The following is a 27,762-nucleotide window of genomic DNA, read 5'->3' as shown; positions in this document are numbered from 1 at the left end:
AAGTTTTTGTACATACGTAGGTAGAGTCTTCATGTATAACAGTAAATTTAGGGCTGTTCTACATACATTTTATTTGGCCATGAAAAAGAGCTTCATAAAGTAAACTAAGAAAGACTGCATTAATACTTTTTTGCCTAGCCATTTTGTTTGAAAAAGTAAAACTTAGTATTTAAGCTAAACATTTTTCTTGTTTTTATCTTAATGTGGCTTATTAAATTTTTTATCACAAATATTTTGTACATTATACTGAAGTTATTATTATCAATATTCTATTAGCATTGATGTTATAGTTTCAGTAAGATTTGCTAATGCAGCTCTAGATTTGTTCCTGAGGGTAACAGATTGACTTGCTAATTTTCACACCTTTAAAACCCAATGACTTTTGGAGTCTGAGGCATAATTTTATATGAAATCAGGATTTTTATACAGTTATCAGTAATGCATAATGATAGTGATATGAAAGGAGATATTCTTTGGTGATTATTTTAAATATAGTGTTCTTATACATTAAGAGCAAATTAACTTAATGAGATTTATTTAACATGTGTAGATATGAAAAAACTGCTTCCTAACATGCTAAGTCCAGATCCAAGGGAACTTCAGAAATCCATTGAAGTTCAGTTGTTGAGAAGTTCTGTTTGTTTGGCAACTGCTTTAAACCATGTAGAACAAGACCAGAAGTGGCAGTCTATAACAGAGTAAGTATAATCTTAAGGATGAACATGTGCCCTTTCTGTATCATAATTTTATATGCTGGGGGAGGGACAGGAGGAGACAGTTACTACATCACTAAATACTAGTCCTAACAGCTTCATTTTAGTTATAGAAGTCATACAGTATATAATTGTGAATGGCAACACATACTGAGGCTGAAACTAAATTATAAAAAATTCCCAGAAGCAGATGATTTACCTTTTATCAATTCCCTGTAGAGCAGCCTGCTTCTTCTTAATTTCATCATCATTGAGCCCAAGTATAACATCTTCGTGACTGCTTGATTGACAACCCCCCCACTCTGCACTCGTTACAAGTTGAAAAATAAACCTCATTAACTAATTGATAGTAACATTTTGTTTCAGAAATGTGGTAAAGTACTTGAAGCAAACATCTCGCATAGCTATTGGACCACTGAGACTTTCTACTTTAACAGTTTCTCAGTCCTTGCCAGTTCTAAGTACCTTACAACTGTATTGTTCATCTGCTCTTGAAAATACGGTTTCTAACAGACTTTCAACAGAGGTGTGTATATGTGTATTTTTGTAAGCATGTTTTTTTAATATTAACAGACACTGCTGTAGAACTTAGTTTTTGAATGTTTTTAAAATAACTGATAAAAACAGAAATTTGAAATTGTTTTTAGGCAGGTTTTCATTTGAAAAATAAGTGAGGCAGATGGAATGACCTAATATATACTCATGTTTCAAGGATGACTAATTGGTTAATTTTTTTCTTTTTGGGAGACTGGTTTGAGGAGTGATCTGTATACGTGTGTTTTGCATAGGAAACTACATAAATCTTATTTTAAAAAATAGTTATTTGAAAGGCAGTCACAGAGAGGGGAGGGGTAGGGGGATAGAGAGAGAGTGCTATTTCTTTTGGCTGGTTCACTCCTCAAATGAACTGGCGCTCCAGTAAATGTGGGCATTACAAGTGGTGACGTAACCTACTGGGCCAGAATGGCTGCCTGTGTTTTTATTTTTTATAAAAATTTACTGACTTTATTGATAAGTATATTGATCAGTTGGGTTAGGTATTCTGAAAAGATGTTTCTTTGGGTAGTTGCCTGTACTGATCGGAGTATACAGGGTACTCGGTGGAAAGGGATATTTTAATAGAATTGGAATAGATTTGAAGTAGTTGATCTGTATTGAAGTCTTAGACTCATAGTCAGTGTGTCTACAAACATAAAAGGACACATTTTCTGTGTTAAGCATCTTTGTTTTCCTCTGGTAGGATTGTCTTATTCCACTCTTCAGTGAAGCTTTGCGTTCATGTAAACAGCATGACGTGAGGCCTTGGATGCAGGCATTAAGATACACCATGTACCAGAATCAGTTGTTGGAGAAAATTAAAGGTACGTGGTTTTAAATAATTAGCACCTGATCAAGATAAAACACGTTTGAAGAATACAGTTTGATGAGTTTCGATGCATTCTCACCAGTACAATCGAGATACAGAGCAATCATCTCACTCTGGAAAGTTCCCTTGTGCCTCCTCAGTTACGTCTCCATTATCCTTGTTCCAGGCAGTATGATGTAGATTACACTGTCTTTACTGATGTTTCATAGAAACCAAATTGTATACTGCAGTCTCTGTGCCTCAGTTCTCTTTCTCTGCAAGATGCATATATATTTAATGTTTGTTTATTTGGTTCCATCTATTAAAAAAGGAGAGAAATAATCTTACAAGGCCGGTGTTGTAGTGTAGTGGGTTAAGCCACTGCCTGTAGTGCCAGCATCCCATATGAGCGATGCTTCATGTCCAGGGTGCTCTGCTTCCAGTCCAGTGCCTGCTCATGTTCCTGTGGCAGGCAGCAGAGGACGGCCCAGGACTTGCACCCCTGCAACACACGTGGGAGAGCCAGATGGAGTTCCGGGCTCCTGGCTTCTCTGACCCAGACTCAGCTGTTGCAACCATTCGCAACCCGTGAATGGACGATCTCTCTCACTTTCTCTGTGTCCTCTTCCCCCTGTAACTCTGCCTTCTAAATAAATTTAAAAAGAAATTCATGGAAAAAAAATGAATTATGTTTAAAAAAAAAAAAACAAAACACAAACTTCCATTTGCTGCTTCATTCCCAACATGCCTGCAATGTCCAGGTCTGGGCCAGGCTGAATCCCTGCATTTGAGTCTCCCTGTGGGTGGTAGGAGTCCAGGCACTTGGGCCATCTGCTGCTTCCCAGGATGTGCTGGCAGAAAGCTGCATTGGAAGTGGAGTAGTTTGGACTTGAACCAGCACCGTGATAAGGGATTTGAGTGTCCCAAGTGGTGACCTAACCTGCTCCAGCATTGTATTTTCAAGGCTCAGTCATGTTGCGTGTATCAGTACTACAGTCCTTTTTATTGTTGTGATGATCTTTTGTAAGGCTATACTACAGTTTATTCATTCTTTGATGAGTGTTTGGGTGTTTTTAAATTTGGTTATAATTATAAAGCTGCTATGAACAGCTTTATGGAATGAAATTGTTGGGTTTTCTGGAATAGCTTTCAAACAGTTGGGCCATTTCTTATTGTAGTTGTACAGATTATATTCTTTTGGCATCTTAAAGTTCTAATTGCTCTATGTGCTTGATATCGTCAGTCTTTTCCCTTTGATCACTGGAGTTGCTGTAGTTTCTTGGATTGTTTTTTCATTCATTTTTCTTCATGATTAATGATGTGTTGAGCATCTTTTCATTTGCATCATGGCCAATAGTTTACCTTATTTTCAAATGTCTGTTCAAATCTTTGACCCATTTTAATGAAGGCATAAGACTTTTTGTAAGTTCTTTGTCAGATCAAATGTACTATGAAAAATTTTAAATGTTCCAAATGAATAGCTAGAGAATTACTAGTGGTGTGAATGTTTATATGCATCTCACTTTTTAAAAACATTGCTACTGGAGCCAGCGCTGTGATATAGTAGGTCAGGCCTCTGCCTGCAGCATCAGCATCCCATATGGGCACCAATTCAAGTCCCAGCTGCTCCATTTCCCATCCAGCTTCCTGCTAATGGCTTGGGAAAGCATTGGAGGATGGCCCAAATCCTTGGGCCCCTGCACCCATGTGGGAGACATGGAGGAAGCTCCTGATTTCTGGCTTTGGATTGGCCCAACTCTGGCCATTGCAGTCATTTGGGGAGTGAACCAGCGGATGGAAGACCTTTCTCTCTGTCCCTCTGTCTGTACCTCTGCTTCCCAAATGAATAAATAAACCTTATTTTTTTTTAAAGAATTTACTATTTATTTTTGGGAAGTGGTGAAAAAGGGGCATAGTTAGGAAATAATTTTTTTGGCCATATTTCTCTGCAGTCTGGGGATAGATGACTCAGAGATTAATGAAATGTTTTCTTCTCTCCAGAACAAACAGTCCCAATTAGAAGCCATCTCATGGAATTAGGTCTAACAGCAGCAAAATTCGCTAGAAAACGGGGGAATGTGTCACTTGCAACAAGATTACTGGCACAGTGCAGTGAAGTTCAGCTGGGAAAGACCACTACTGCACAGGATTTAGTGCAGCATTTTAAAAAACTGTCAACTCAAGGTCAGATGGATGAGAAGTGGGGGCCTGAACTTGATATTGAGAAAACCAAATTGCTATATACAGCAGGTTAGTAAAATGAATAACAGGTAATAATATAAGTATAATAAAAATCTTGTGTATGAATATTATTGCATATGGTACAAGGTAGTAATAGGAAAGTGGATTATTTTCAGCTGCTTCAGAATATTTGCATCCTAAATAAAGTTGTTTGTGTTTGTATAATTCAGAGCTTATAAAAGAAGTAAATTTGTTACAGTGCTTTAAAGTAAGAAATGTTTACAGAGCTCATTGTTGGTCCTAAAATAACATCAGTCATTTGGTTTTAAAGCTTCTGAGTGCTGACTGTGTTTTCAACAGGCCAGTCAACACATGCAATGGAAATGTTGAGTTCTTGCGCCATATCTTTCTGCAAGTCTGCGAAAGCTGAATATGCAGTTGCAAAGTCAATTCTGACGCTGGCTAAATGGATCCAGGCGGAGTGGAAAGAGATCTCAGGACAGCTGAAGCAGGTGTACAGAGCTCAGCAGCAGCAGCACTTCACAGGCCTTTCTACTCTGTCTAAAAACTTACTCACTCTCCTAGAACTGCCATCTGTGAACACCATGGAAGAAGAGTTTCCCCGGATCGAGAGTGAATCTACAGGTAGGGTTTCTTTTATTAGCTTTCAAGGATTGATTTTAAAAGCTCTATTTTTTTTTTTTTAAACTTCACATTTAATGATTTGAGAGGCAGAGAGCCAAGAAGAGAGCGCACACTTCTCCATTCGTAGTTTGCTCCCCAATGGCAGGGCACTGTGGCAGGTGGACCTCATGCTAGAAGCAGCAAGAGAGATCGGAAGTGGTAGCCTGTGTTCCCCTTGATTGGTGGAGCACAGAAACTGCAGAAAGACTCAAGTTTCTCATTCTGATAGAAGCACTAATAATGGAGTTATCTGAAAAACAGGCAGTGGTTTTGCTCAGTGTTGGAGTGCATGTTGTAGTAGGCACCATTGTCATGTTTTTACAGTTTATAGGGGGGTACTTAATCTTTTTGCTAAGACATGAGAAGTTACTTTGGTTGTGAAACTTAAGGTTTAATAATACATGTTTGTGTGGTTTTTTTTTGGTGTGTGTGTGTGTGTGGTTTTTTGTGTTTTTTGTGTTTTTTTTTTTTTTTTTTTTTTTTTTTTTTTTTTTTTTTTTGACAGGCAGAGTGGATAGTGAGAGAGAGACAGAGAGAAAGGTTTTCCTTTTGCCATTGGTTCACCCTCCAATGGCCACCACTGCTGGCGCGCTGCAGCCGGCACACCGCGCTGATCTGAAGGCAGGAGCCAGGTCCTTCTCCTGGTCTCCCATGGGGTGCAGGACCCAAGCACTTGGGCCATCCTCCACTGCACTCCTGGACCACAGCAGAGAGCTGGCCTGGAAGAGGGGCAACCGGGAAAGAATCCGGCGCCCCAGCCGGGACTAGAACCTGGTGTGCCGGCACCACTAGGTGGAGGATTAGCCTATTGAGCCACGGCGCCGGCCCATACATGTTAATCTTAATTAATTATGTGTATTATGGTAAGGTCTTAATCAAGATTATGACATTCTGTAGCCCATCTGACACCTGAATTTATCAGGTTCAGTGTCAAAAAGATTTGTGTCTGTGTCCCTCCCTCCCTCTGTTCCTCTCTCTTAACTGAGCTTTTCAAATAAATACATAATCTTTAAAAAAAAAAAAAAACCCAAAAGGGGTCAGTGTGGTGACACAGCCTCCACCTGGGACGCCAGCATCCCATTTAAGCAGTGCTTTGAGTCCTTCCTGTTCCACATCCAATCCAGCTCCCTCCTATTTTGCCTGGAAAAGCAGCAGAGGATGGTCCAAGTGCTTGGGCCCCTGCAACCCACCTGTGAGACTTGGATGGAGTTCTAGGCGTCTACTTTTGGCCTGGCCCATCCCTGGCCCTTGTGGCCATTTGGGGAGTGAACCAGCAATAGTAAGATCTCTTTGCTGTCTCTGCCTCTCTCTTTCTAACTCAGCCTTTCAAATAAATAAATCTTAAAAAAAATTTGTGTGTTCTATAGGTGATAATGTAAGCTTACTTGGGAAACTAAATATCAACATACTTGGCTTTTAGAAAAGTATAATTAAAAAAAAAAACATAATAAAATTTGTGCCTTATCAGATTATGTACAGTAGTATTACAGAATTTATTGTTACTTATAGATAGTGGTAATGGCGTTATTAGAAACTTGCAAGTGTAACATTGCTGACTTCCTTTATTATTTTTTTCTCCATCATGGTAGTACATATTGGAGTTGGAGAACCTGACTTCATTTTGGGACAGCTGTATCACCTGTCTTCAGTACAGGCACCTGAAGTAGCCAAATCTTGGGCAGCATTGGCTAGTTGGGCTTACAGGTGGGGCAGAAAGGTGGTCGACAATGCCAGGTATGTGTGTGTAAATGTGTAATTTGTTTAATACATTGCAAGATCTTTAAAGTTTCTGCTGGTATGTAATTTTTGATAGCTAAAATACTGATGACGTATATGTTTTTATAGTCAGGGAGAAGGTGTTCGACTGCTGCCTAGAGAAAAATCTGAAGTTCAAAATCTGCTTCCAGACACTGTAACTGAAGAGGAGAAAGAGAGAATATATGGTATCCTTGGACAGGCTGTGTGTCGACCAGCGGGAATTCAGGCAAGGGAAACATAACTACCGTGTTTGGGGGGTAGGGAGCTAGGGAGTGGGAAAGTAGTACCGTGATCACTGTTCTAACTCATGCATTGTGAGGAAATTGATCACACATATTTGGTTCAGTGTTGAATGAGATTAAGACAATGATTGTTAAAAGTAAAAAAAAAAAAAAAGTGAATTATAGTATTTTTTTAAGAAGTTATAATTTCTTGAGAAATCAAAGTCATTTCTTTAGGGTCTTGTTAAAGGGAGGTGAGGTTTGTTTGTGTAAATTAAATTTCTCTTTTCATTGTTCTTCTAGTAGGGAATTAATTAGGTTCATAACCCTGGGTTTGGAGCTTTAAAAATGTACCAGGACACAGACTCTGCTGCCAGATATCCTGAATGGGACTTGTGCATGCATGTGTTTGCATTTCCAAGTCATTCAAAGTTCTGTCAGTTCTGGAATGCTGTAATTATTTAATTGCAGTCTTCAAAGGCATGAATTTTATTTGCCAGTCTAAATTCTTGCAATAACTCAGTTCTTTTTGTAAACAGCAGCATCTGTCTGTGCCAGAGCTGGTGTTAGGTAGTTGCACAGGACTGTACAGAGAATATAGTCTTTTGTATGTGGAGCAGCTGGGACACCAACGGGCGCCCATATGGGATGCCGGCACCGCAGACAGGGGCTTTACCTGCTCTGCCACAGCGCCAGCCCCCAGCTTGTGTTTAATTTTCTGTAGGCAGAATAATATTTTGTAAATTGCATTAAAAATACAGAAAGAACCAAAAAACTCTTAGATTAGAAAAATAAGCATGATGAAATTGATTTTGTGTGTATGAAACTAAATGGAGCAATTTTAGTCTTTCATGAATGAGAAAAAATGTTTTCATGAAATGGTCAAATCACGTATCTTTCTCTTCAGTTTGTGTTTAAAAATTTTATGCCAATTTTCCTTCAGGATGAAGATATAACACTTCAGATAACAGAGAGTGAGGATAATGAGGAAGATGACATGGTTGATGTAATTTGGCGTCAGTTAATATCAAGCTGCCCCTGGCTTTCAGAACTTGATGAAAGTGCAACTGAAGGAGTTATTAAAGTGTGGAGAAAAGTTGTTGATAGAATCTTCAGCCTGTACAAACTGTCTTGCAGTGCATATTTTACGTTCCTTAAACTTAACGCTGGTCAGGTAGGTAGTCAGTGTTTGGGTTTTTGACATTGCTTTGCTTGTAAATGTCCTGGATTTTTCTTATTTCTTTCCTTCATCTTTGAACTGTAGATTCCTTTAGATGAGGATGACCCGAGGCTACATCTAAGTCACAGAGTGGAGCAGAGCACTGACGATGTGATTGTGATGGCCACCTTGCGACTGCTCAGGTTGCTTGTGAAACATGCTGGGGAGCTCCGGCAGTATCTGGAACATGGCTTGGAAACAACACCTACGGCTCCTTGGAGAGGTGATGGCCTAAGTGCACTGTTAAGGAAAATTGACTTCTGAGTGGAATGTCTAAGACCACTTAATAAGTAGTAGTTCCTCTGTGTTCATTATTTGAATGCGTTGAAGCATAGCTTTGTTAGTTCATAGGACACCCTTGACTTTGTGTTACGTCACTAAGACCTTCCCTCCCACTGTTCAGAGAAAGGAAGACTGCATGGCAGGAGCTTTTTGAATACAGCATTCGTATGAGTTTTAGAAAGGTTTGTGAAAATAAATTTCAAAAGATTTCATATGCCCTTTACAAAAATAGCATTATCTGCCTTACTTTTAAGCATTCATAGAACACTTTTCTCTAGAACAGATTTGACTTGTTCTGGACTTTAATTATACCTTGGTACCCTTAACCAGTCTTTTAAATCAAGAACTATATTGTATGGTACTTCATTATCACAGAGAAAAGTTTGAAAGCCATTAAAACTTGTGCTGGCCCTACATATGTCACAGTTTTATCTTTTGCGTCTACTGTGTTGATAGTTTTAATAACTTTAAAGAATCTTTCTTTCTTCTCTTAAAGGAATTATTCCACAGCTCTTCTCACGCTTAAACCACCCTGAGGTGTATGTGCGCCAGAGTATTTGTAACCTTCTGTGCCGGGTGGCTCAAGACTCCCCACATCTCATCCTCTACCCTGCGATAGTGGGCACCATATCACTTAGTAGTGAATCCCAGGCTTCAGGTATGGAATATTAAAATAGTCTGACATTTTAGTATAAATTATTTTGTCAGTTTTTGTTAGATCTTTTTTTTTTTTTTTTTTTTGGGAGGGGGGGCTTTATGTTGCAGAGTTGGTAGTATTTGTAGTTTGTTCATTGTGAATGATTGCCATTTATTGAAGGAGAAACTACTAAGTATTTGGTTCATGGAAATGTACTTTCCATGTTATCTTAAGTCTCTGCAGTCATCTACCAAGGTGTGGAGAAGTGGAATGACTCTCAGGTTAACTGAGCTATAACTGGCAGATAATAATTAAGTGTTATTTGTTAGAGACTCTTTTATTATTTTCCATTAGCATTTAGTAATTTTGAAAGTTAGCTTATAAAAGATCAGTGTATACAGAAGGTAACTTAGTTAAATGAGTGTTTAGAGTCAAATAGGTAATTGATGTTTTCCCTAACTGAGCGTGACTGCATGGGAGAAATATTCAAAGTTTCCTTATAGTCCCATTTCATTGTAGGAAATAAATTTTCTTCTGCAATTCCAACTTTACTTGGCAATATTCAAGGAGAAGAATTGCTGGTTTCTGAATGTGAGGGAGGAAGTCCTCCTGCTTCTCAGGATAGCAACAAGGATGAACCTAAAAGTGGATTAAATGAAGACCAAGCCATGATGCAGGACTGCTACAGCAAAATTGTAGATAAGCTGTCCTCTGCAAACCCAACTATGGTGTTACAGGTACAAAGAAGTTAAACTCATATGCTATAAAAAAGTGTTTATTACAACACCCTGCCACCCCCAAAGTCCTAAAAACAGAATGTAAAAACTATCTGAGACCCAAACATTTTAGGATAATCTTTTAGAGTTTTAGATAAGCTTTATAGAAAAGCAATTCTTTATTGATGGAGTCATTAATCAGGGTTTCCTAAATTGGACCTGGAGTGAAAAAAACAAAGCAACTTTCAGCCGTAATGCCCAGTGTTTAAAGAGCTGTACGTGAGTGTTCGGTTGTGCTGTCTGCAGGTTCAGATGCTTGTGGCTGAGCTGCGCAGGGTCACCGTGCTCTGGGATGAGCTCTGGCTGGGAGTTCTGCTGCAGCAGCATATGTATGTCTTGAGACGGATTCAGCAGCTTGAAGATGAAGTGAAGAGAGTCCAGAGCAACAACACCCTGCGCAAGTATGTTTGCATACACTCCGCTCAGGAAACGAAGCTGCTGCTGTGTGGATGTTTTCCTCTCTGTAGTTGTGGCATTAAATATCTTCACAGTGTTGTGTGCCCATCCCCACTGAGCCTTTGCCTTTTCAGAACTTGTTTGTGATCCCACACAGAAGCTCTGTACTCTCCACCCCCGCTCAGCCCAGCTCCTGGTTACCTCTACTCTACCTCTGTCTCAGGCAGAAAGGTGCCTCATGTGCAGTGGTGTTTTGAAGAGTGCTTGGAGGAATAAGCAAGCATTTAGCATAGTGACTATGAAAGCTGCATCCTGTATGGCAGTGCCGGGCTTTGATACCTGTCTGTGGCTCCTGATTCCAGCTTCCTACCTGTGCAGACCCTGGGAGTCAGTGCTGCCTACCCACATGCGAGTCCTACTATATTGAGTGTCCAGCTTTTGGACGGGCCCAGCCCTGGCCATTGCAAACGTTTGGGAATTGAAAAAGTGGATGGGCGGCTGGCACCGCGGCTCACTAGGTTAATCCTCTGCCTGCAGCACTGGCACCCTGGGTTCTAGTCCCGGTTGGGGCTCCGGATTCTGTCCCGGTTGCCCCTCTTCCAGGCCAGCTCTCTGCTGTGTCCCGGGAGTGCAGTGGAGGATGGCCCAAGTACTTGGGCCCTGCACCCCATGGGAGACCAGGATAAGTACCTGGCTCCTGCCATCAGATCAGCACGGTGCGCTGGCTGCAGCACGCTGGCCCGCAGCGGCCATTGGAGGGTGAACCAACGGCAAAGGAAGACCTTTCTGTCTCTCTCTCTCACTGTCCGCTCTGCCTGTCAAAAAAAAGTGGATGGGAGCGCAGTTTTTTCTCTGTCTGCCTCTCAAATATGTAAATTAAAAAAGGTTGTGGAAGCATGGAATTAAAAGGTAAGCTTATTTTGATACAAAAAAAAATTTAGAAATCCTTTTTTTTTTTATTTAAAATTTATTTATTTGAAAGGAAGAGTTACAGAGAGAAAGTGAGCGAGAGGGAAAGAGGGAAATCTTCCATCCACTGTTTGACTCCCTGAATGCCTGCAACAGCCGGGCTGGGCCAGGCTGAAGCCAGGAGCTCCAGTGGGTCTCTCATGTGGGTGGTTGCGCCCAAGTACTTGGGTCATCTTCCACTTTCCTCCCAGGAGCTAGCGTTAATAGGGAGGCAGATTGGAAATGGAGCGGCCGAGGTTTGAACTGGTACCCTTATGGGGCACAGTAATTCAACCTGCTACACCCTTTAATGAGCTTTTTGATGATTCCTGGTGTAAATGTATTTTAGAGTTTTGGCACCAAAATAAATATTTTTTAATGCCATTTTTCACAAATTTTTTGAAGTTCATCTGCATTAAGATATATTAGAATTTCATTTTTTTCCGTGGAAAGTATTCCATTGTATGAATATGTAGTAGGCCCTTTCTTTCCTCAAGGAATATGTTCTAAGACCCCTAATTCAAGACTGAAACTACTGGGGCTGGTGCTATTACATAGTAGGTTAAGCTTCTGCCCATGGTGCTGGCATTTCATATGGGCGCCAGTTTGAGTTCTGGCTGCTCTACTTTGAGTCCAGCTCCCTGCTAATGGCCTGGGAAAGCATTAGAAGTTGGCCCAAATGCTTGGGTTCTCTGTACCCACGTGGGACATCTGGAAGGAGCTCCTGTCTCCCGGCTTCGGATTGGCCCATCTCTACCGTTTGTGGCCATTTGGGGAGTGAACCAGCGAAAGGAAGATTTCTCTGTCTCTCCCTCTCTGTCTGTTACTGCCTCTCAAACAAATAAATAAATTTTGAGGGGGAAAAAAAGACAAATGGCAGATAGCACTGAGTCATGTTTCTTCATATATATATGCCTAAAGTTTAGTTTATGAATTAGGCATAGTAAGAGATAAAGAATAGCTAATAATAAAGTAGACTGATGATAATGATACACTATAGTAGAGGTTGTAAGACTGATCCCTCTCAGTATTTTCTTGTACTTTACCTTTTCACTTGTAGGAGGTAGTCTGTGGTTTCTTTTTTGGCATATCTGAATTGCCAGCATCAGTACCCTTGTGTTTTGGGACCATAATTAAGTAAAATCAGAGTTATTTGAACACAAGCACTGCCATGCTTTCAGTTGACCTCATAACCAAGATGGCTCCTAAGTGACTAACAGGCAGCCAGCATGGATATGCCTTACAGAGCCAAGATTTGTCTTGGTTGGGACAGCATGAGATTTCATCACTCTGTTCAGAATAACACATAGCGTAAAAATCCATGCATTGTTTATTCTGGAATTGTCCACTTAATATTTTTGGACCATGATTGACCTTGGGTAATGGTAACTGTGGAAAGTGAAACTGAGGCTACGGGATGGGTAACACAGTGTTTACCCATGTATCTGTAAATAGATGGGTAACCTCTGTATTTTGTGTATGTGAATAATGGTACTCTGAATATTGGTGTGCACATTTCTGTTTGAATCCTTGCTCTCATTTGTCTTGTATGGATTTTTTTTGTATGGTGCAGTGCTTTTGTATGTCTAAGCTGTTGAGGAACCAGCAAACTTCCACAGTTGCTGCATCATTCTATATTCCCACCATCAGTGTATGAGTGTTCCATTTTTTCCTCATCCTGGCCAATACTTGTTAATTTTCTGGATTTTTGGTAAGAGCCATCCTGATATTTCCCTAATGACTAAAAGTATTGAATCATCTTTTCTTTTTAAGACAGTTTTTATATATTTGATTTATCTGAAAGAGATGTTCCATCTCCACTGATTCACTCCCAGGTGCCTACAACAGTCAGGGCTGGATCAGGCCAGAGCCCGGAGCCAGGGACTCAGTCCAGATCGCTCCCATGTGGGTAGCAGAAAGCTAGAACTGGAAATGAAACTGGGCCTCAAACCTAGGCACTGCATTATGGAATGCAGGCACCTTTTCTTTTTCCTTTCTTTTCCTTTCCTTTTTCCTTTTTCCTGTCCTTTTCTTGACAGAATGAATCGATCTCCCACCTTCTGTTGGCCAGGGCTGAAGCCAGGAGTTGGAAGCTCCATCAGTGTCTCCCAAGTAGTTGGGCCATCCTCTGCTGCTTTCCCGAGCATTCACAAGGAGCTGGATTAGAAGTGGAGCATCTGGTGCTTGAACCAGCACTCTACTGTAGGGTGCTTCTCTGGCACAAGGCAGGCCCCATGCCGGTGTCTTTAATCACTACGCCCAGTGCCTGCCTCTGAGCATCCTTTTATGTGCTTGTTGATCATTCATGTGTCTACCTTGAAAACATTTCAGTTCAAGTCATTTGCCCATTTTTTAATTGGGTGGGGTGGTACTGTGTTGCAGGGGTTCTGTCTATATTCTGGATATTAATCCCTATCAGATACTTGACTTGCAAATATTTTCTATTCTGTAGATTGTCTTTTCATTCTCTTGATAATATCTTTTGAGGCACATAAATTTCTTAATTTTAAATTAAGGTTTTCCTCTTCTTTCACTGCCTATGATTTTGTTGTAAAATCTGGTCATGAAGCTTTTCCTGAAAAGTTTTCTTCTAAAAGTTTTATAGTCTTAGCTGTTTTTTTAAGATTTTATTTATTTATTGGAGAGGTAGAGTCTATAACACTGAGAGGGAGAGACAGAGAGAAAGGTTTTTTCATCTGTTGGTTCACTCTATAAATGGCCACAACGGCCAGAGCTGTGCCAATCCGAAGCCAGGAGCCAGGTGCTTTTTCCTGGTCTCCCATGTGGATACAGGGGCCCAAGGACTTGGGTCATCTTCTACTGCTTTCCCAGGCCACCAGCAGAGAGCTGGACAGGAAGAGGAGCAGCCAGGACTAGAACCGGCATCCATATGGGATGCTGGCACCACAGGCAGAGGATTAACTTACTATACCATGGCGTTGGCCCCTGTAGTGTTAGCTCTTAAGTTTAGGTCTTTGATAGATTTTTAATTATTTTTGCAAGTGATATATGGTAAAGGTCCAGCGTCATTTTTCTTTTTGCTGTGGGTATACCATTTCCCTGTACTGTTTTGAAAAGAAGCTGTCTCTTTCATGTGTTCTGTTTTTAAAAATGCTTTGTTAGTAAGTTACTTTGCCAACATTTTAATGCTTTTTTAGGTTTATTCTTTGATGCTGTTAGATTTACTCTGATACTATTTTCTTAAACTTACTACATTTAACTTATTTCATGTTTACATAGAATTTTAGTGTAAATTAGTTTTTGAATAAAAATGTTTTCCTGATCAGAGAAGAGAAGATTGCAATCATGCGAGAGAAGCACACGGCTCTGATGAAGCCCATTGTGTTTGCTTTGGAGCATGTGAGGAGTATCACGGCAGCCCCTGCAGAAACACCGCATGAAAAGTGGTTTCAGGATAACTATGGTGAAGCAATTGAGAATGCCCTGGAAAAGCTGAAGACGCCAGTAAATCCTGCCAAGCCAGGAAGCAGCTGGATTCCATTTAAAGAGGTACAGAATACTCAGGAATGCCACTGCCATGGGATACTCCCTATGAGGACAGCTTTCAATACATGCACGTGTGGTAAAGGAGAGTTTCTTACTTCAAACACGAGGGAAGATTTTGGTAGACCCATAAGGCAACCTGTGACCAGTTGCTTAAAAGAAAGGTAGAAAAAGGGATTTTGCTCATTTTGAGAATTGGGACAGGCAGAGGCAGAGGGTGTAGTGATGGTACCTGCTATGTCATGTATGACAGGTTCACCCCAATGAAGAATATGTGGTTGGAAATTAGCCCCGGGTGGGGTCTGGTGAGCTAAATATTGTTTTTCTGCTATACTCATAAAAGAGAAATTTAAATTTGTGCCTATTTAGTTTTTCTAGAGAGAAGCATTAGTAGAAAATATTGACATATAACAACATTAGTTTTTTTTTTTTTTTTTTTAAAGCTTTATTTGTTTATGTGAAAGTCTGAGTTACACAAAGAAGGAGAGGCATAGTGAGAGAGGTCTGTCATCTGCCACACCGATTCAAAGCCAGGAGCCAGGAGCTTCTGCCAGGTCTCCAACACAGGTGCAGGGGCTCAAGGACTTGTGCCATCTTCCACTGCTTTCCCAGGCCGCAGTAGAGAGTTGGATGAGAAGTGCAGCAGCCAGGACTCAAACTGGCTCCCAGATGGGATGCTGGCACTTTAGGTGGTGACTTCACCTGCTGTGCCACAGAGCAGGCCCCCAACAACATTAATTTTAACAAGTACTTGTTTTGAAATCAATATGGTGCATGGGATGATTAGCCAGATACTCGAAAATCCTGTCTTGTAATTGCAATATTTTCTTTGGTCTTCATCTTTTTTAGTATATGTGCTACCAAAGCAAGCACTAGTCTTTTTTTTTTTTTTTCCCCAAAAAATACCATTAGTTAGGGGACTGTCTTTATTAACTTCGTAGCTTTTCCTTAATTTTTATCCTTTATTGCTCGTACTTGATTTTGTTACTGAACTTCAGTAACTATTTTTAGAAAAATATTAAAAAGTATGTGTTACAACGATTACAGCCAGTTGTAAACTGCTAAATTCATGAGAAATAGCTAGGAGCACAGGACAAGAAAGTGACCACAAAGGGTGGTGTTCATTACCTGCGACGTAGTGTTTGTGACCAAGCAGAAGCCCCAGTTTCTTTATGTACTGAAATCAGTTGCTTGCTTCTTTATCTCTCTTTCAGTAAAACAAGCAAGAAACCCAAAGGAAGGGGCAAGAGGAATTTTTAGCAACCTGTGTGTGTGTGTGTATAATAATTCATTAATATTTTATGATTACATACTTTTTAAAAAAAAAGTGTGTTTGAAAGGCAGAGAGAGAGAAAGGAAGGAAGGAAAGAGAGAAAGGTCGATCGCTCAGTCTTCCATCTGTTGATTCACTCCCTGAATGGCTGCAAAAACCAGGACAGGGTCCGGCCCAAGCCAGGAGTTTCAGGGACAAGTATTTGAGTATTCCAGGCCGTCTGCTATGGGATGCAGTCACCCCCAGAGTCCTCTGCTTGCTGTCAAGGTCTGCATCAGCAAGAAGCTAGATTCAGAATATGGAGATGGAACTTCATCCCAGGCAGTCTGATAAGAGATGCCATCATCCACCTGAGGGCTTAACCTGCTTTGCCACAGCAGGTGACTTGATGATTGTATACATTTTAAAAATCAAAAACGATATCTGTGTTCCTCAGAACTAATCAAAGAAATAACTGTATGGTAGCTCGACTAATTAAATCTTGTCTTCACAACCACTGTTACGAATTTGGAAGTAATCATTACCTACTTTTTAAAAATAGTTAACAGTGCATTTCTGAGTGATACTCAGTTTCTACCTGTTTTTAATTTTATATTAATGAGATAATAGTTGTATACTTTTTTTCTACTTTTATATTTTTTATATCAGTGTTAGGTTTTTTTAAGATTTATCCACATTTTGTGAGTAGACAAACAATGAGGTGGAAATACCACATTTTACTTGTATTCTTCCGTCAGTGCATACATGGATTATTTAACATTTGCTTTTTTTCTTTCTATGAACAAAGATTGCTTCACGTTTTTTTCATACAAAAGGAAAGTGCAGCGTTCATTTACTCAGGTGCAGATAATTAAGTTATCTACAGGTAGGGGCATGATTATACATAGAATCTGTTTCCTGTGATCGCTGGAAGAAATTGTGTTGTTTTTCTGCATGCTTCAAGTGGTCAAGATCTAAATTGTTATTCTTTCCTCGGAGTGGGCATTTGGTGAAGTGGTTATACTGCTAGTTGGGAGACCGGCATCCTTTATCAGAGTACCTGGGATAGGTCCTGCCTCTGTTGTCTGTTTAGCTTCCTGCTAATGTGCATGGTTGATGGCTGAAGTCGTCTCCCACCTGGGAGACCTAGACTGAGTTACCAGCTTCTGGTTTTGGCATAGCCTGGGCATTTGTTGTTGTGGACATTTAGGGAGTAAACTCAACTGGATTAGAGATCGATTCCTGTTTATCTCACAAATAAGTAAATATTTTAAAATATACTTCTGTTTAAAAAATCAAGGGGCCAGCACTGTGGCACAGTGGGTTAAAGACCTGGCCTGCAGCGCTGGCATGATAAAAAGTGCCAGTTCCAGTCCCGGCTGCTCCACTTCTGATCCAGGTCCCTGCTAATGCACCTGAGAGGGCAGTAAAAGATGGCCCATGTCCTTGGGCCCCTGCACCCATGTGGGAGACTTGGAAGAAGCGCCTGGCTTTGGATTGACTCAACTCTGGCCATTTGGGGGGAACCAGCGGATGGAAGACCTCTCTTCTCTCTTTGCCTCTACCTCTCTCTCTAGCTCTTTCAAATAAATAAAAAATCTTAAAAAATTTAAAAAAAAAGGTCTTTCCTGCTTTTGTGTGTGTGTTTTCTTGTTTTGCTAAGTCTCTTAGAAATTCAGCTAATTTCTTCCTCAGTGCAATGAGAATAGATTGAGCCTCATTTTTCCGTGTAATTGAATGTTAGTAACTTTGCCAGTGGCTTTTTAAGGGTGTGTGTACTTGGCAATCAACTGCTACCTGTGTCTTCCGCTGTATTACAAGGACTGAACTGATTTGTGCTGGCATTGTTCAGACATACATATTTCAACTGTGGGAAATTAGATTGGAAAAAGCCCTAGAGTTTTGAGCACAGCTGCAGTTTCCCTCATGTCTTGTGATTTCATTGCTTGTTTGGACAGAGGAAGAGGGGGAGGAGTTGTCACAGTCTGGAAGTTGCTAGAGCTTGTCAGTATGCCAGTGTTGAGCTGGTGGTGGAGATGTAGGAAGCACCCGTTGTCTGTATGGGCTTCTAAGTTCACTTTTATGCTGAAATAAGTGTCCTGATCCTAATGGAGATTCTTTTCACCCCTTTGTGAATATAGATAATGCTGAGTTTGCAACAGAGAGCGCAGAAACGAGCAAGTTACATTTTGCGTCTTGAAGAAATCAGTCCGTGGTTGGCTGCCATGACTAACACTGAAATTGCGCTTCCTGGGGAGGTCTCAGCCAGAGACACTGTCACAATCCACAGTGTGGGTGGAACCATCACAATCCTACCAACCAAAACCAAGCCAAAGAAACTGCTCTTTCTAGGATCAGATGGGAAGAGCTATCCCTATCTTTTCAAAGGTAAGGTTTGAAACTTCATCTTAATGGTGTTTGCTCATCTTTTTTAAGGTGTAGTTGTGTAGGAGAGGGTTATTTCAGATGTTTCTCTGTATGTCATTAATAGCCCTAGGGCAGTGGTTGGATGATCTCTGGAAAGATGATCTGTCTCCTCCCCTCCCCTGTGAATTTACACAAGCAGAACAACTGAGGTATAGCCAGTTTGGCCAGTGTCGAGTAGTAAGTAGTAATAGTATCTGGATAGAGTCTCCGCGCTCTCAGGTGTGTTTTGCTGTGCTATTGTTAGTTGAAAAAAAGACTCAAAGTAGTATGCTCTCAACTCCATTTGGTCACCTACGCCAGCTACTTTTGTTTTTATAGGACTGGAGGATTTACATCTGGATGAGAGAATAATGCAGTTCTTATCCATTGTGAATACCATGTTTGCTACAATTAATCGTCAAGAAACACCCCGTTTCCATGCACGACACTATTCTGTAACACCACTAGGAACAAGATCAGGCTTGATCCAGTGGGTGGATGGAGCCACACCCTTGTTTGGCCTTTACAAACGATGGCAACAGCGAGAAGCTGCTTTACAAGCACAAAAGGTTGGTTAAAGTTTAAGTTTACTTCTGTTTGATTGTTCATAAGTATATGTCAGCCCATTCTCTGCTTGTGAAATATTGCTAGGCTTACTAGAACACTTACACATGAATATAAGGGTTAAAGTAGTAAAAGACTTGCTGTCTCGAGGAAAATGTTTTTGAGACATTTTATAAAAATGATATTTTTTAAGAAGGTTTTTAAAAGATGTATTCATTTGTTTGCAGTGTGTGCTCACACACACACACACAATAGTATCTTCCATCCACTGGTTCATTCCCCAGATGGCTGCAATAGATCTGGGTCATGCAAAAGCTAGGATCCAGGAACTCCATCCAGGTCTCCCACGTGAGTGTCAAGGGCCCAAGCACTTGGGCCATCTTTTGTTGCTTTTCCAGGAGTATTAGCAGGAAACAGGATTGGAAAAAGCAGCTAGGACTTAAACTGGCACTCCCATCTGGGATGTTAGCATCATATTTGGCAGCTAGTCATGCTGCACCACAGTGTCAGCCCCAAAAATAAATTGAGGCAGAAATTATGATATTGGGTTACTCTGTCTCTAGACAAATGAGGCGGGTTGATTGTTGCTCACTCAGTAACTTGGCATTTTACATCTTAATGTTTTTTATTGGCCTTTTGAGGGCATCTTCAGTTAAATTTTGGTAAAAGAGCAACTTTGAATTTAGAGGTGATCATCATGTCATCCTATTTTGTACCTTTGATGTTCATACTTGATTTAAACCAGGAATTTAATTTAGAATTCATTTTAGCCCAGTATCAGAAACAGCAGCAAGTGCTAAGGATATTAGTATAAATTGTATGTAATCTTAACCTCAGTATTCCACATCTGGCTAAAAAAATACATCTCCTTAAGGTAGGAAAAGGAAGGAGCATGAGCTTGAGAGGAATAACGTTTTAAAAGTAGACATGAGAGACTGTCGAATAGTTAGTCTTTTTGAAAAAACTTTGTTTTGGGTGATAGATGCAGAGATCTCCCCCTCTCTGGTTCAATCCCCAAATGCCCACAGCAGCTAGACCAGAACCGGAGCCTGGGAGCTCAATCCAGGTCTCCCATCTAGGTGGCAGAGATCAGCTGCCTGGGCCATCACCTGCGGCCTCTCAGAGTGCAAAGCTAGAAATGGAGCCCAGGTGCTCTGAGATGGGGTGTGTCTGTCCCAAGCATCAGCCTAGGCACTATGCAGAAGACCTGTCCCAGAGCAGTTACCAAAGGGTAGATCAGTAATCGGTTTCAGAAATGTGTCATGTACTTCCGAATATTTATCATTTTATATTGATGGTTAAGTCAGATTAATGAGATGTGTGCCTAAATGATTTTAAACTGAATTTGAGGTACAAAGTAGACTGTACTTGGATGTTAATGTTTTGAATTGAACCTCAAGAAAATTAATTTAACAGCTGCCTAAATTATTTGATAAAGCAATAGTGCCTAATTAAAAGGAAGATACATAGATTATAAGAATAAACATTTACAATCCAGGGGCAGGCACTGTGGCATAGCAGGTTAAGCCACTGCCTGCAGTGCTGGCATCCCGTGTAGATACTGGTTCGAGTCCTGGTTGCTCCACTTCTGATCCAGCTCGCTGCTAATGCATCTGGGAAACCAAGAGAAGGTGGCCCAAGTCATTGGGTCCCTTTTCCCAAATGGGAGAGCCAGAAGAAGCTCCTGGCTTCAACCTGTCTTAGCCCCAGCTGTTGTAGCCATTTGGGGAGTAAAACAGTAGATAGAAAACCTCTCTCTCTCCTTTCTCTCTGTAACTCTGCCTTTCAAATAAATAAATAATTTTTTAGAAACAACTTTTATAATCCAGAATTGTCTGTTGTGTATATGAAATTTGGTTCGTTAACATTGCTACTGAAAAATTAGTTACTAATTTACATTTAAAATATTTTTGTCCTTATTTAAAAATATATAAATTTTTTAAAAATTATTTTTAAAGGCCCAGGATTCCTACCAGACTCCTCAGAATCCTGGAATTGTACCCCGTCCTAGTGAACTTTATTATAGTAAAATTGGCCCTGCCTTGAAAACAGTTGGACTTAGCCTAGATGTGTCACGTCGCGACTGGCCTCTTCACGTAATGAAGGCAGTATTAGAAGAGTTAATGGAGGCCACACCCCCAAATCTCCTTGCCAAAGAGCTGTGGTCATCTTGTACAACACCTGACGAGTGGTGGAGAGTTACACAGGTATGTGTTTTGTTTTCGGAGGTAATCAGTATTTGTCTTGCTTACCACTATCTTGTCTGTCCTCCTTTCCATTGCTTCCTGTGTTCCTCCAAACTTGTTTGAGACCTGTGTCTGAATCATCCATTGCGGTTTTAAAGGCATGGTCATGGCTGTGTCTGAGGGCAAGAGGAGGTGACTGTGGCTCAGATGGAAAGGTTGGTTAACGGGTTTCGAAAGAGACAAACTCAGGAGGCTGAAAAGAAGTCCCATGCAGAGCCTCCACGTGCACAACCCTAGGGAGTAGCTATTTCTTTTAGAGAAAGGGGATATGATTGTGAAGTTTCCTAAGTTTCAGAACATCAGTCCACACTGGAGAGGAGCTGGCTCACAGCATGTAACTTGTTCTCCTCACCCTTCTTTTCCCTTTAGTCTTATGCGAGATCTACTGCAGTCATGTCTGTGGTTGGGTACATAATCGGCCTTGGAGATAGACATCTGGATAATGTCCTCATAGATATGACGACTGGAGAAGTTGTTCACATAGATTATAATGTTTGCTTTGAAAAAGGTAACATTTATGAGGATCATTTACATTTATGAGGATCAGATTTTTTTGGTAAAAGGGCAAAAATATAACAGTGTGTCTTTTCAAAGGTAAAAGCCTTAGAGTTCCTGAGAAAGTGCCTTTTCGAATGACACAAAACATTGCAACAGCATTGGGTGTTACTGGAGTAGAAGGTGTTTTTAGGCTTTCGTGTGAGCAGGTATGCTGTTTTCTCTTCTCTTTAGTAGATCTGTAAGTGAACAAAACCTGTGAAGTGACAGAAATCGCACTGTAATGAGAAAGTTTGTGACAAGACGTATTCAAAACTCTTCCGAAAATAGGTTCTGCACATCATGCGACGTGGCAGAGAGACTCTGCTGACCTTGCTGGAAGCCTTTGTGTATGACCCCCTGGTGGACTGGACAGCAGGAGGCGAGGCTGGGTTTGCTGGCGCTGTGTATGGCGGAGGTGGCCAGCAAGCTGAGAGCAAGCAGAGCAAGAGAGAGATGGAGCGAGAGATCACACGCAGCCTCTTTTCTTCCAGAGTAGCTGAGATTAAGGTGAAGCCAAGCATGTAATACCTTATCGTCATCTTTTTATAAACAAAGTAAACATGTCTGTGATCAAATTGAGTAAAACTATTTCTCTGAATTGTTTATGTGCAAGACTGTAAATATAATGTTGGAAAGAGGCAATTTGATGTTTTTTCATGAGTCTATGCTCCTATAGAGTGACACATGGTAGGTGAGTTAATGATTTGGGGAAAATTTTTAAGTATATTGAAATGTTTTCACCAGTGATGATTGTAAGTGTTCTTAAATTGTATTGCCTCTTTCTCTCCACCTGTAAGCCAGTGATGCTGCTTTTTCTGTGTGTGGTGTGGTTGTAATTGCATGGTGTCTTCAAATTGAGTCAGTTGGTTTATGGCCATGTGAACTTCAGCACAATAGTTAACCGTTGTAAAATGTGGATGGTGCTGTTACCCCTTCATGGTTTTGTTGAGATTTCAATGGAGCAATATGTGGAAAATGTCTTACTATGATTCTTCTGACAGACATCACTTTATCTCAGTGTTGACTCTGTAAGAATCTTCCTATTCGCAATCCTTTTCACAGGTGAACTGGTTTAAGAATAGAGATGAGATGCTGGTTGTGCTTCCCAAGCTGGACAGTAGCTTAGATGAATACCTAAGCTTGCAAGAGCAACTGACAGAGGTGGAGAAACTGCAGGGCAAACTACTGGAGGAAATAGAGTTTCTAGAAGGAGCTGAAGGCGTGGATCATCCTTCTCATACTCTGCAACACAGGTGAAAAAGCCGGTGAATTCTTTACGTACATGCCATTAGGAAGAATTTTTTAAAAATGAATATTGTCAATTTGAATTACTGTAGCAGCACATGTAAATGATAAAACCAGTCTTAAGGACTGTAGTTTCAATGTGTTAGGAAAGAAAAATTGACATAAATTTTATGCTTTTTTATATTAAAGTTAAATGTGTGAGTGACTTATGGGAAATACGGTATAGTTCTTAGTGGATTTGGTGTTCTCCCTGAAGTTGTATCTGAGTCCTTATTCATTTATTGAATTTCTAAAAATCATTAAATAGGGTGATCAGACTGCATAAACCTGCACAGATAGGTGCTGAGGAACGTACTGTGGAACGTCAAGTGCCGAACATTGCATGAGGCTCTCAGACTGTCTTTAGCCTTCCAGGAGCTCAAAACTTGGCGGAAGTGATAGAGTTTTACTTAAATGTTGGAAGCAGGGCTGGCACTGTGGCCTAACAGATAAAGCCTGCAATGCTGGCATACCAAATGGGCACCAGTTCGAGTCCCAGCTGCCTTCTTCTGATCCAGCTCTCTGCTATTGCCTGAGAAAGTAGTAGAAGATGACCCAAGTCCTTGGGCCGCTGCACCCACATGGGACAACTAGAAGAAGCTCCAGGCTCCTGGCTTCCGATCAGCTCAGCTCTGGCTGTTGCAGACGTTTGGGGAGTGAACCAGTGGATGGAAGACCTCTGTTTCTCTGCCCCTGCCTCTGTAACTCCGCCTTTGAAATACATAAACAAATAGTTGAGGGAATGACAGTGTCAGCAAAAACCAGAAAAGTAAGGGACATTTGAGCAGGGCTGTCAAGATTGCAAAGGAGCTAACTGGCAATCCTAGTATGAGCCAAGTCCATCTCAGCCACTCAAGTGTGTAGAAGAGATAGTAGCCAGTGATCTTTGGATTTTTGTTTGTTTGTTTCTCCTTGATTAGGTATTCTGAACACACTCAACTACAGACTCAGCAAAGAGCAGTTCAGGAAGCAATCCAAGTGAAGTTGAACGAATTTGAGCAGTGGATAACGCATTACCAAGCTGCATTCAACAATTTAGAAGCAACACAGCTTGCAAGTTTGCTTCAGGAGATAAGCACACAAATGGACCTTGGTATGGGTTGTATTTTAGATATACTTGTGAGCATGTGTGTTGTATAGGTGTGTGTTTATGTGTGGCATTCTGGTTTGTGCTCCCTTTCAGCAACTGCTGTTGACTTGAATTGGCATCAGTGTGATTAATAATGTCTTTCATCAAAAGGTCCCCCAAGCTATGTGCCCGCAACAGCCTTTCTGCAGAACGCTGGCCAGGCCCACTTGATTAGCCAGTGTGAGCAGCTGGAGGGGGAGGTTGGCGCGCTCCTGCAGCAGAGGCGCTCTGTGCTCCGTGGCTGTCTGGAACAGCTGCATCACTATGCAACTGTAGCCCTGCAGTATCCCAAAGCCATATTTCAGAAACACCGGATTGAACAGTGGAAAACCTGGATGGAAGAGCTCATTTGTAACACCACAGTAGAACGCTGTCAAGAACTCTACAGGAAGTAAGTTGATAGCATTAATTTTTTTTCTGCTGCGGGTGGAAGCAAAGCTGTGTTTGTCTTGTAAATTGCAGTTGTGTGTTTTTCTGAAGAGAATGGCTGATATATGCAATTTGAATGGAATCACCTTTGTCTTGGCTTTAAGAGGGTTTGAGCTCATGTTTTCCCTCAAAAGACTGCTGAAATATATCCCAGTGTCACAGTGGCATGATTGGGTTAAAGAGAGCTAGGCTCTAGGCAACTATGGATTCCATCACCTACTGTCAAGTCCTGTTAGGAAGTTGTTTACTGAAGCTCTTGGGACATTCTTACTTGCAGAATGGAAACAATGAATAAAGATGCAATATTTCTCTTACTGTTTTTAAAGCTTTAACTTTATTTACTGACAGTGGGTGGTTGTGTTAAATATACAAACCTCTCTTTTACAGATATGAAATGCAGTATGCTCCCCAGCCACCTCCAACAGTGTGTCAGTTCATTACCGCCACTGAAATGACCCTGCAGCGGTATGCAGCAGACATAAACAGCAGACTTATCAGACAAGTGGAACGCTTGAAACAAGAGGCTGTCACAGTGCCAGTTTGTGAAGATCAGTTGAAAGAAATTGAACGTTGCATTAAAGTTTTCCTTCATGAGAATGGAGAAGAAGGGTCTCTGAGTCTAGCGAGTGTTATTATTTCTGCCCTTTGTACCCTTACAAGGTTAGTTAGCTAACTCATCGTGGATCATTGCTTTGCCTCAAAAACACTGATGCTTATTGAGACTTCATCTGTCTTAAACTTCCATTAATCTTGCCCAGCATTACAGCTGCTTTCTTTTCAGATTTTGAAACATCCTCTTTAGTGGGCTCCTTCAACTCCATTTCACTGCTCAAATATTGTCTCACGTAGGCGTAACCTGATGATGGAAGGTGCAGCTTCGAGTGCTGGAGAGCAGCTGGTTGACCTGACTTCTCGAGATGGAGCCTGGTTCTTGGAGGAGCTCTGCAGCATGAGTGGAAATGTCACCTGCTTGGTTCAGTTACTGAAGCAGTGTCACCTGGTGCCACAGGACTTGGACATCCCAAACCCCATGGAAGCATCTGAAGCCGTTCACTTAGCCAATGGAGTGTACACCTCACTTCAGGTGAACACTTTAATTTTATCTTACATGTCATAAACTTGTTGTAGATGTGTAATAATCTCTGTAGTCCAGAACAGCAATATGGTATCCTCCTTTTTACATTGCTTAAATAATCATTTAAAATAAACATCAGTGTGAGGTATGTAGCAATAACTTGTTATAATTTGTCCAAGTTTGCTCTTAATGTATGGCATTGATTCTCTGAATTTATAACTTACCTAAACTCAGAAAGCAGTAAAATGTGTTTCTTGCATGTTTATAGGAATTGAATTCAAATTTCCGGCAAATCATATTTCCAGAAGCACTTAGATGCTTAATGAAAGGTGAATACACATTGGAAAGTATGCTTCATGAGTTGGACAGTCTTATTGAGCAGACAACTGATGGTGTTCCTCTGCAGACTCTAGTTGAATCTCTTCAAGCCTATTTGAGAAATGCAGCTATGGGACTCGAAGAAGAAACACATGCTCATTACATTGATGTTGCCAGGCAAGTGCTAGCTGTGCCCTGTTTCCTTGTGACGGAGATGGGGCAGACAGATAAAGAGGATTCTGAACTCTTGCTTCACTCTAAGTTTACTTTTAACTTCTAGAGCAGGAGTAATTATAAATGCTAGCACAGAATATATACTTAAAAAGTCTTTATTTTAAAGTAAATACAGATTGACTGGAAGTTTTTAAAGTACAGAAAGATCTTAGGCACACTAAGTCGCTCTTCCAGTGTATCTTGCATACCTATACCACAGTAGCAGCACCATGACATGGAAAGTCATGGAGTCTACAGGGCTTCCTTGGACTTCATGAGTTATGCACACATTTTTGTGTACATATGTGCATATGTGTGTATTTTAGTGCAGTTCTGTCCTGTACGTGCATGTATACACACGTTGTTTCATTGCTGTAGTTACACACGTGTGCATATACAGTTGAATTCACTTCTGTCAGACAATTTTAAATTAAGTTTTGTAAGTTTGTTTTAGATACTGCCTTTCTCATCTGTTTAATACAGAAAAGGAGATTGACTTTGGAACCTGTAGAGGTTGGCAGTTCTTCCAGATAGATAGGCCCTAAGCACCATTGTCCCTGATAACTCAGGATTTCTTTCTTTGGTGTTTCAGTGTCTTAATTCACTACAGAAAGTATAACTGAGAGAGGGGAAAATTATTGTCACATCACTTTTCAAAGAGAGAGAGAAAAATAGAAAAAGAGAATGGTCTCCCATCCACTGGTTAGCTTCCCAAGTGCCTATAGCAGCACCAAACTGAGGGCCAGGAGCTCAATCCAGGTCTCCAGTTATTTTGAAGCAAGTTTTTTCCCCCCTCATTATTGAATAATACAATAAATGTTTTTAAAATAAAAACTTAGGTTTCTTTACTGTGGTACCATTATTTCACAAAAATAATAGTAATTTTGTAATGTTAATTATTCTGCATTCAGAAATTATCTATTTTCTCATGTTTTTCTTTAGTTTTATTCATACAATTAGAAGAAATGCCATAAAAGCATAAGCAAGTGTTATCCCAACAGTGATTTAGATTATGTGCAAAACAGCTTTTTCATAATTGGCAGTATTTAAAACGGTAGATGCTAAGTTTAAGTTGAATTTTTCACACTAAATTTCAGACCTGATTTTCTCTTTTCTTAATTTCTTATGTAGATTTCCCTTGTCCTCATATAGAAAATGTTTAATATGTACATTGGGAACATGTCACTCAATCTGTTTTAGAGAAACTTATCTTGACAAGGAAGTTTTACACCACCTTGCAGCTCTTTTCCCATTAGTCTCTGATAGCACTGCATTATTAATTCTCTTAAGAAGTCTTAATAATTCTGGCTATGTTGAATGGTTTTTGTATATGAATGATAAAGTTGAAATTCTAGCTAACCTTAGTTTTCATATAGTAAGTACTGGAAATTTTTTTTTTCTTATTTTAAATATTAATTTGAAGTCAGAATTATGGAGAAGGAGAGACAGAGATCTTCTGTCTGCTGGTTTGCTCCCAAGATGGCTACAATGGCCAGGGCTCAACAGGCTGAAGCCAGCAGCTTTATTTTGGTCTCCATATGGGTGGCAGGAGCCCAAGTACTTGGGACATATTCCACTGCTTTTCCCAGGCCATTAGCAGGAAGCTGGATTGGAAGTACAGCATCTTGGACACAAACTGGCATCC

At 40.6% G+C, this 27,762-nt stretch overlaps 1 protein-coding gene across 3 annotated transcripts in view; it reads left to right on the top strand.

Moving 5' to 3' along the window:
- SMG1 (SMG1 nonsense mediated mRNA decay associated PI3K related kinase) overlaps positions 1 to 27,762 on the top strand; it is a 113,051-nt gene that overhangs the window by 65,973 nt on the left and 19,316 nt on the right. For all 3 annotated transcript variants that reach the window (XM_051847483.2, XM_051847482.2, XM_051847484.2), the window contains 25 exons: positions 551 to 698; positions 1,080 to 1,239; positions 1,954 to 2,074; positions 4,060 to 4,308; positions 4,600 to 4,884; positions 6,513 to 6,657; positions 6,769 to 6,907; positions 7,846 to 8,076; positions 8,167 to 8,344; positions 8,900 to 9,061; positions 9,560 to 9,777; positions 10,063 to 10,217; positions 14,448 to 14,670; positions 18,058 to 18,304; positions 18,662 to 18,891; positions 20,845 to 21,093; positions 21,502 to 21,640; positions 21,727 to 21,836; positions 21,958 to 22,176; positions 22,732 to 22,922; positions 23,874 to 24,046; positions 24,194 to 24,473; positions 24,899 to 25,171; positions 25,361 to 25,595; positions 25,855 to 26,081. In XM_051847483.2, the coding sequence (XP_051703443.2) occupies positions 551 to 698; positions 1,080 to 1,239; positions 1,954 to 2,074; positions 4,060 to 4,308; positions 4,600 to 4,884; positions 6,513 to 6,657; positions 6,769 to 6,907; positions 7,846 to 8,076; positions 8,167 to 8,344; positions 8,900 to 9,061; positions 9,560 to 9,777; positions 10,063 to 10,217; positions 14,448 to 14,670; positions 18,058 to 18,304; positions 18,662 to 18,891; positions 20,845 to 21,093; positions 21,502 to 21,640; positions 21,727 to 21,836; positions 21,958 to 22,176; positions 22,732 to 22,922; positions 23,874 to 24,046; positions 24,194 to 24,473; positions 24,899 to 25,171; positions 25,361 to 25,595; positions 25,855 to 26,081 (4,987 nt within the window). The remainder of the gene's footprint in view (positions 1 to 550; positions 699 to 1,079; positions 1,240 to 1,953; positions 2,075 to 4,059; positions 4,309 to 4,599; positions 4,885 to 6,512; positions 6,658 to 6,768; positions 6,908 to 7,845; positions 8,077 to 8,166; positions 8,345 to 8,899; positions 9,062 to 9,559; positions 9,778 to 10,062; positions 10,218 to 14,447; positions 14,671 to 18,057; positions 18,305 to 18,661; positions 18,892 to 20,844; positions 21,094 to 21,501; positions 21,641 to 21,726; positions 21,837 to 21,957; positions 22,177 to 22,731; positions 22,923 to 23,873; positions 24,047 to 24,193; positions 24,474 to 24,898; positions 25,172 to 25,360; positions 25,596 to 25,854; positions 26,082 to 27,762) is intronic.

This window comes from Oryctolagus cuniculus, chromosome 19 (assembly GCF_964237555.1).
Source record: "Oryctolagus cuniculus chromosome 19, mOryCun1.1, whole genome shotgun sequence".
NCBI classification, from domain to species: domain Eukaryota; kingdom Metazoa; phylum Chordata; class Mammalia; order Lagomorpha; family Leporidae; genus Oryctolagus; species Oryctolagus cuniculus.
This window is presented reverse-complemented; position numbering and strand designations above follow the sequence as displayed.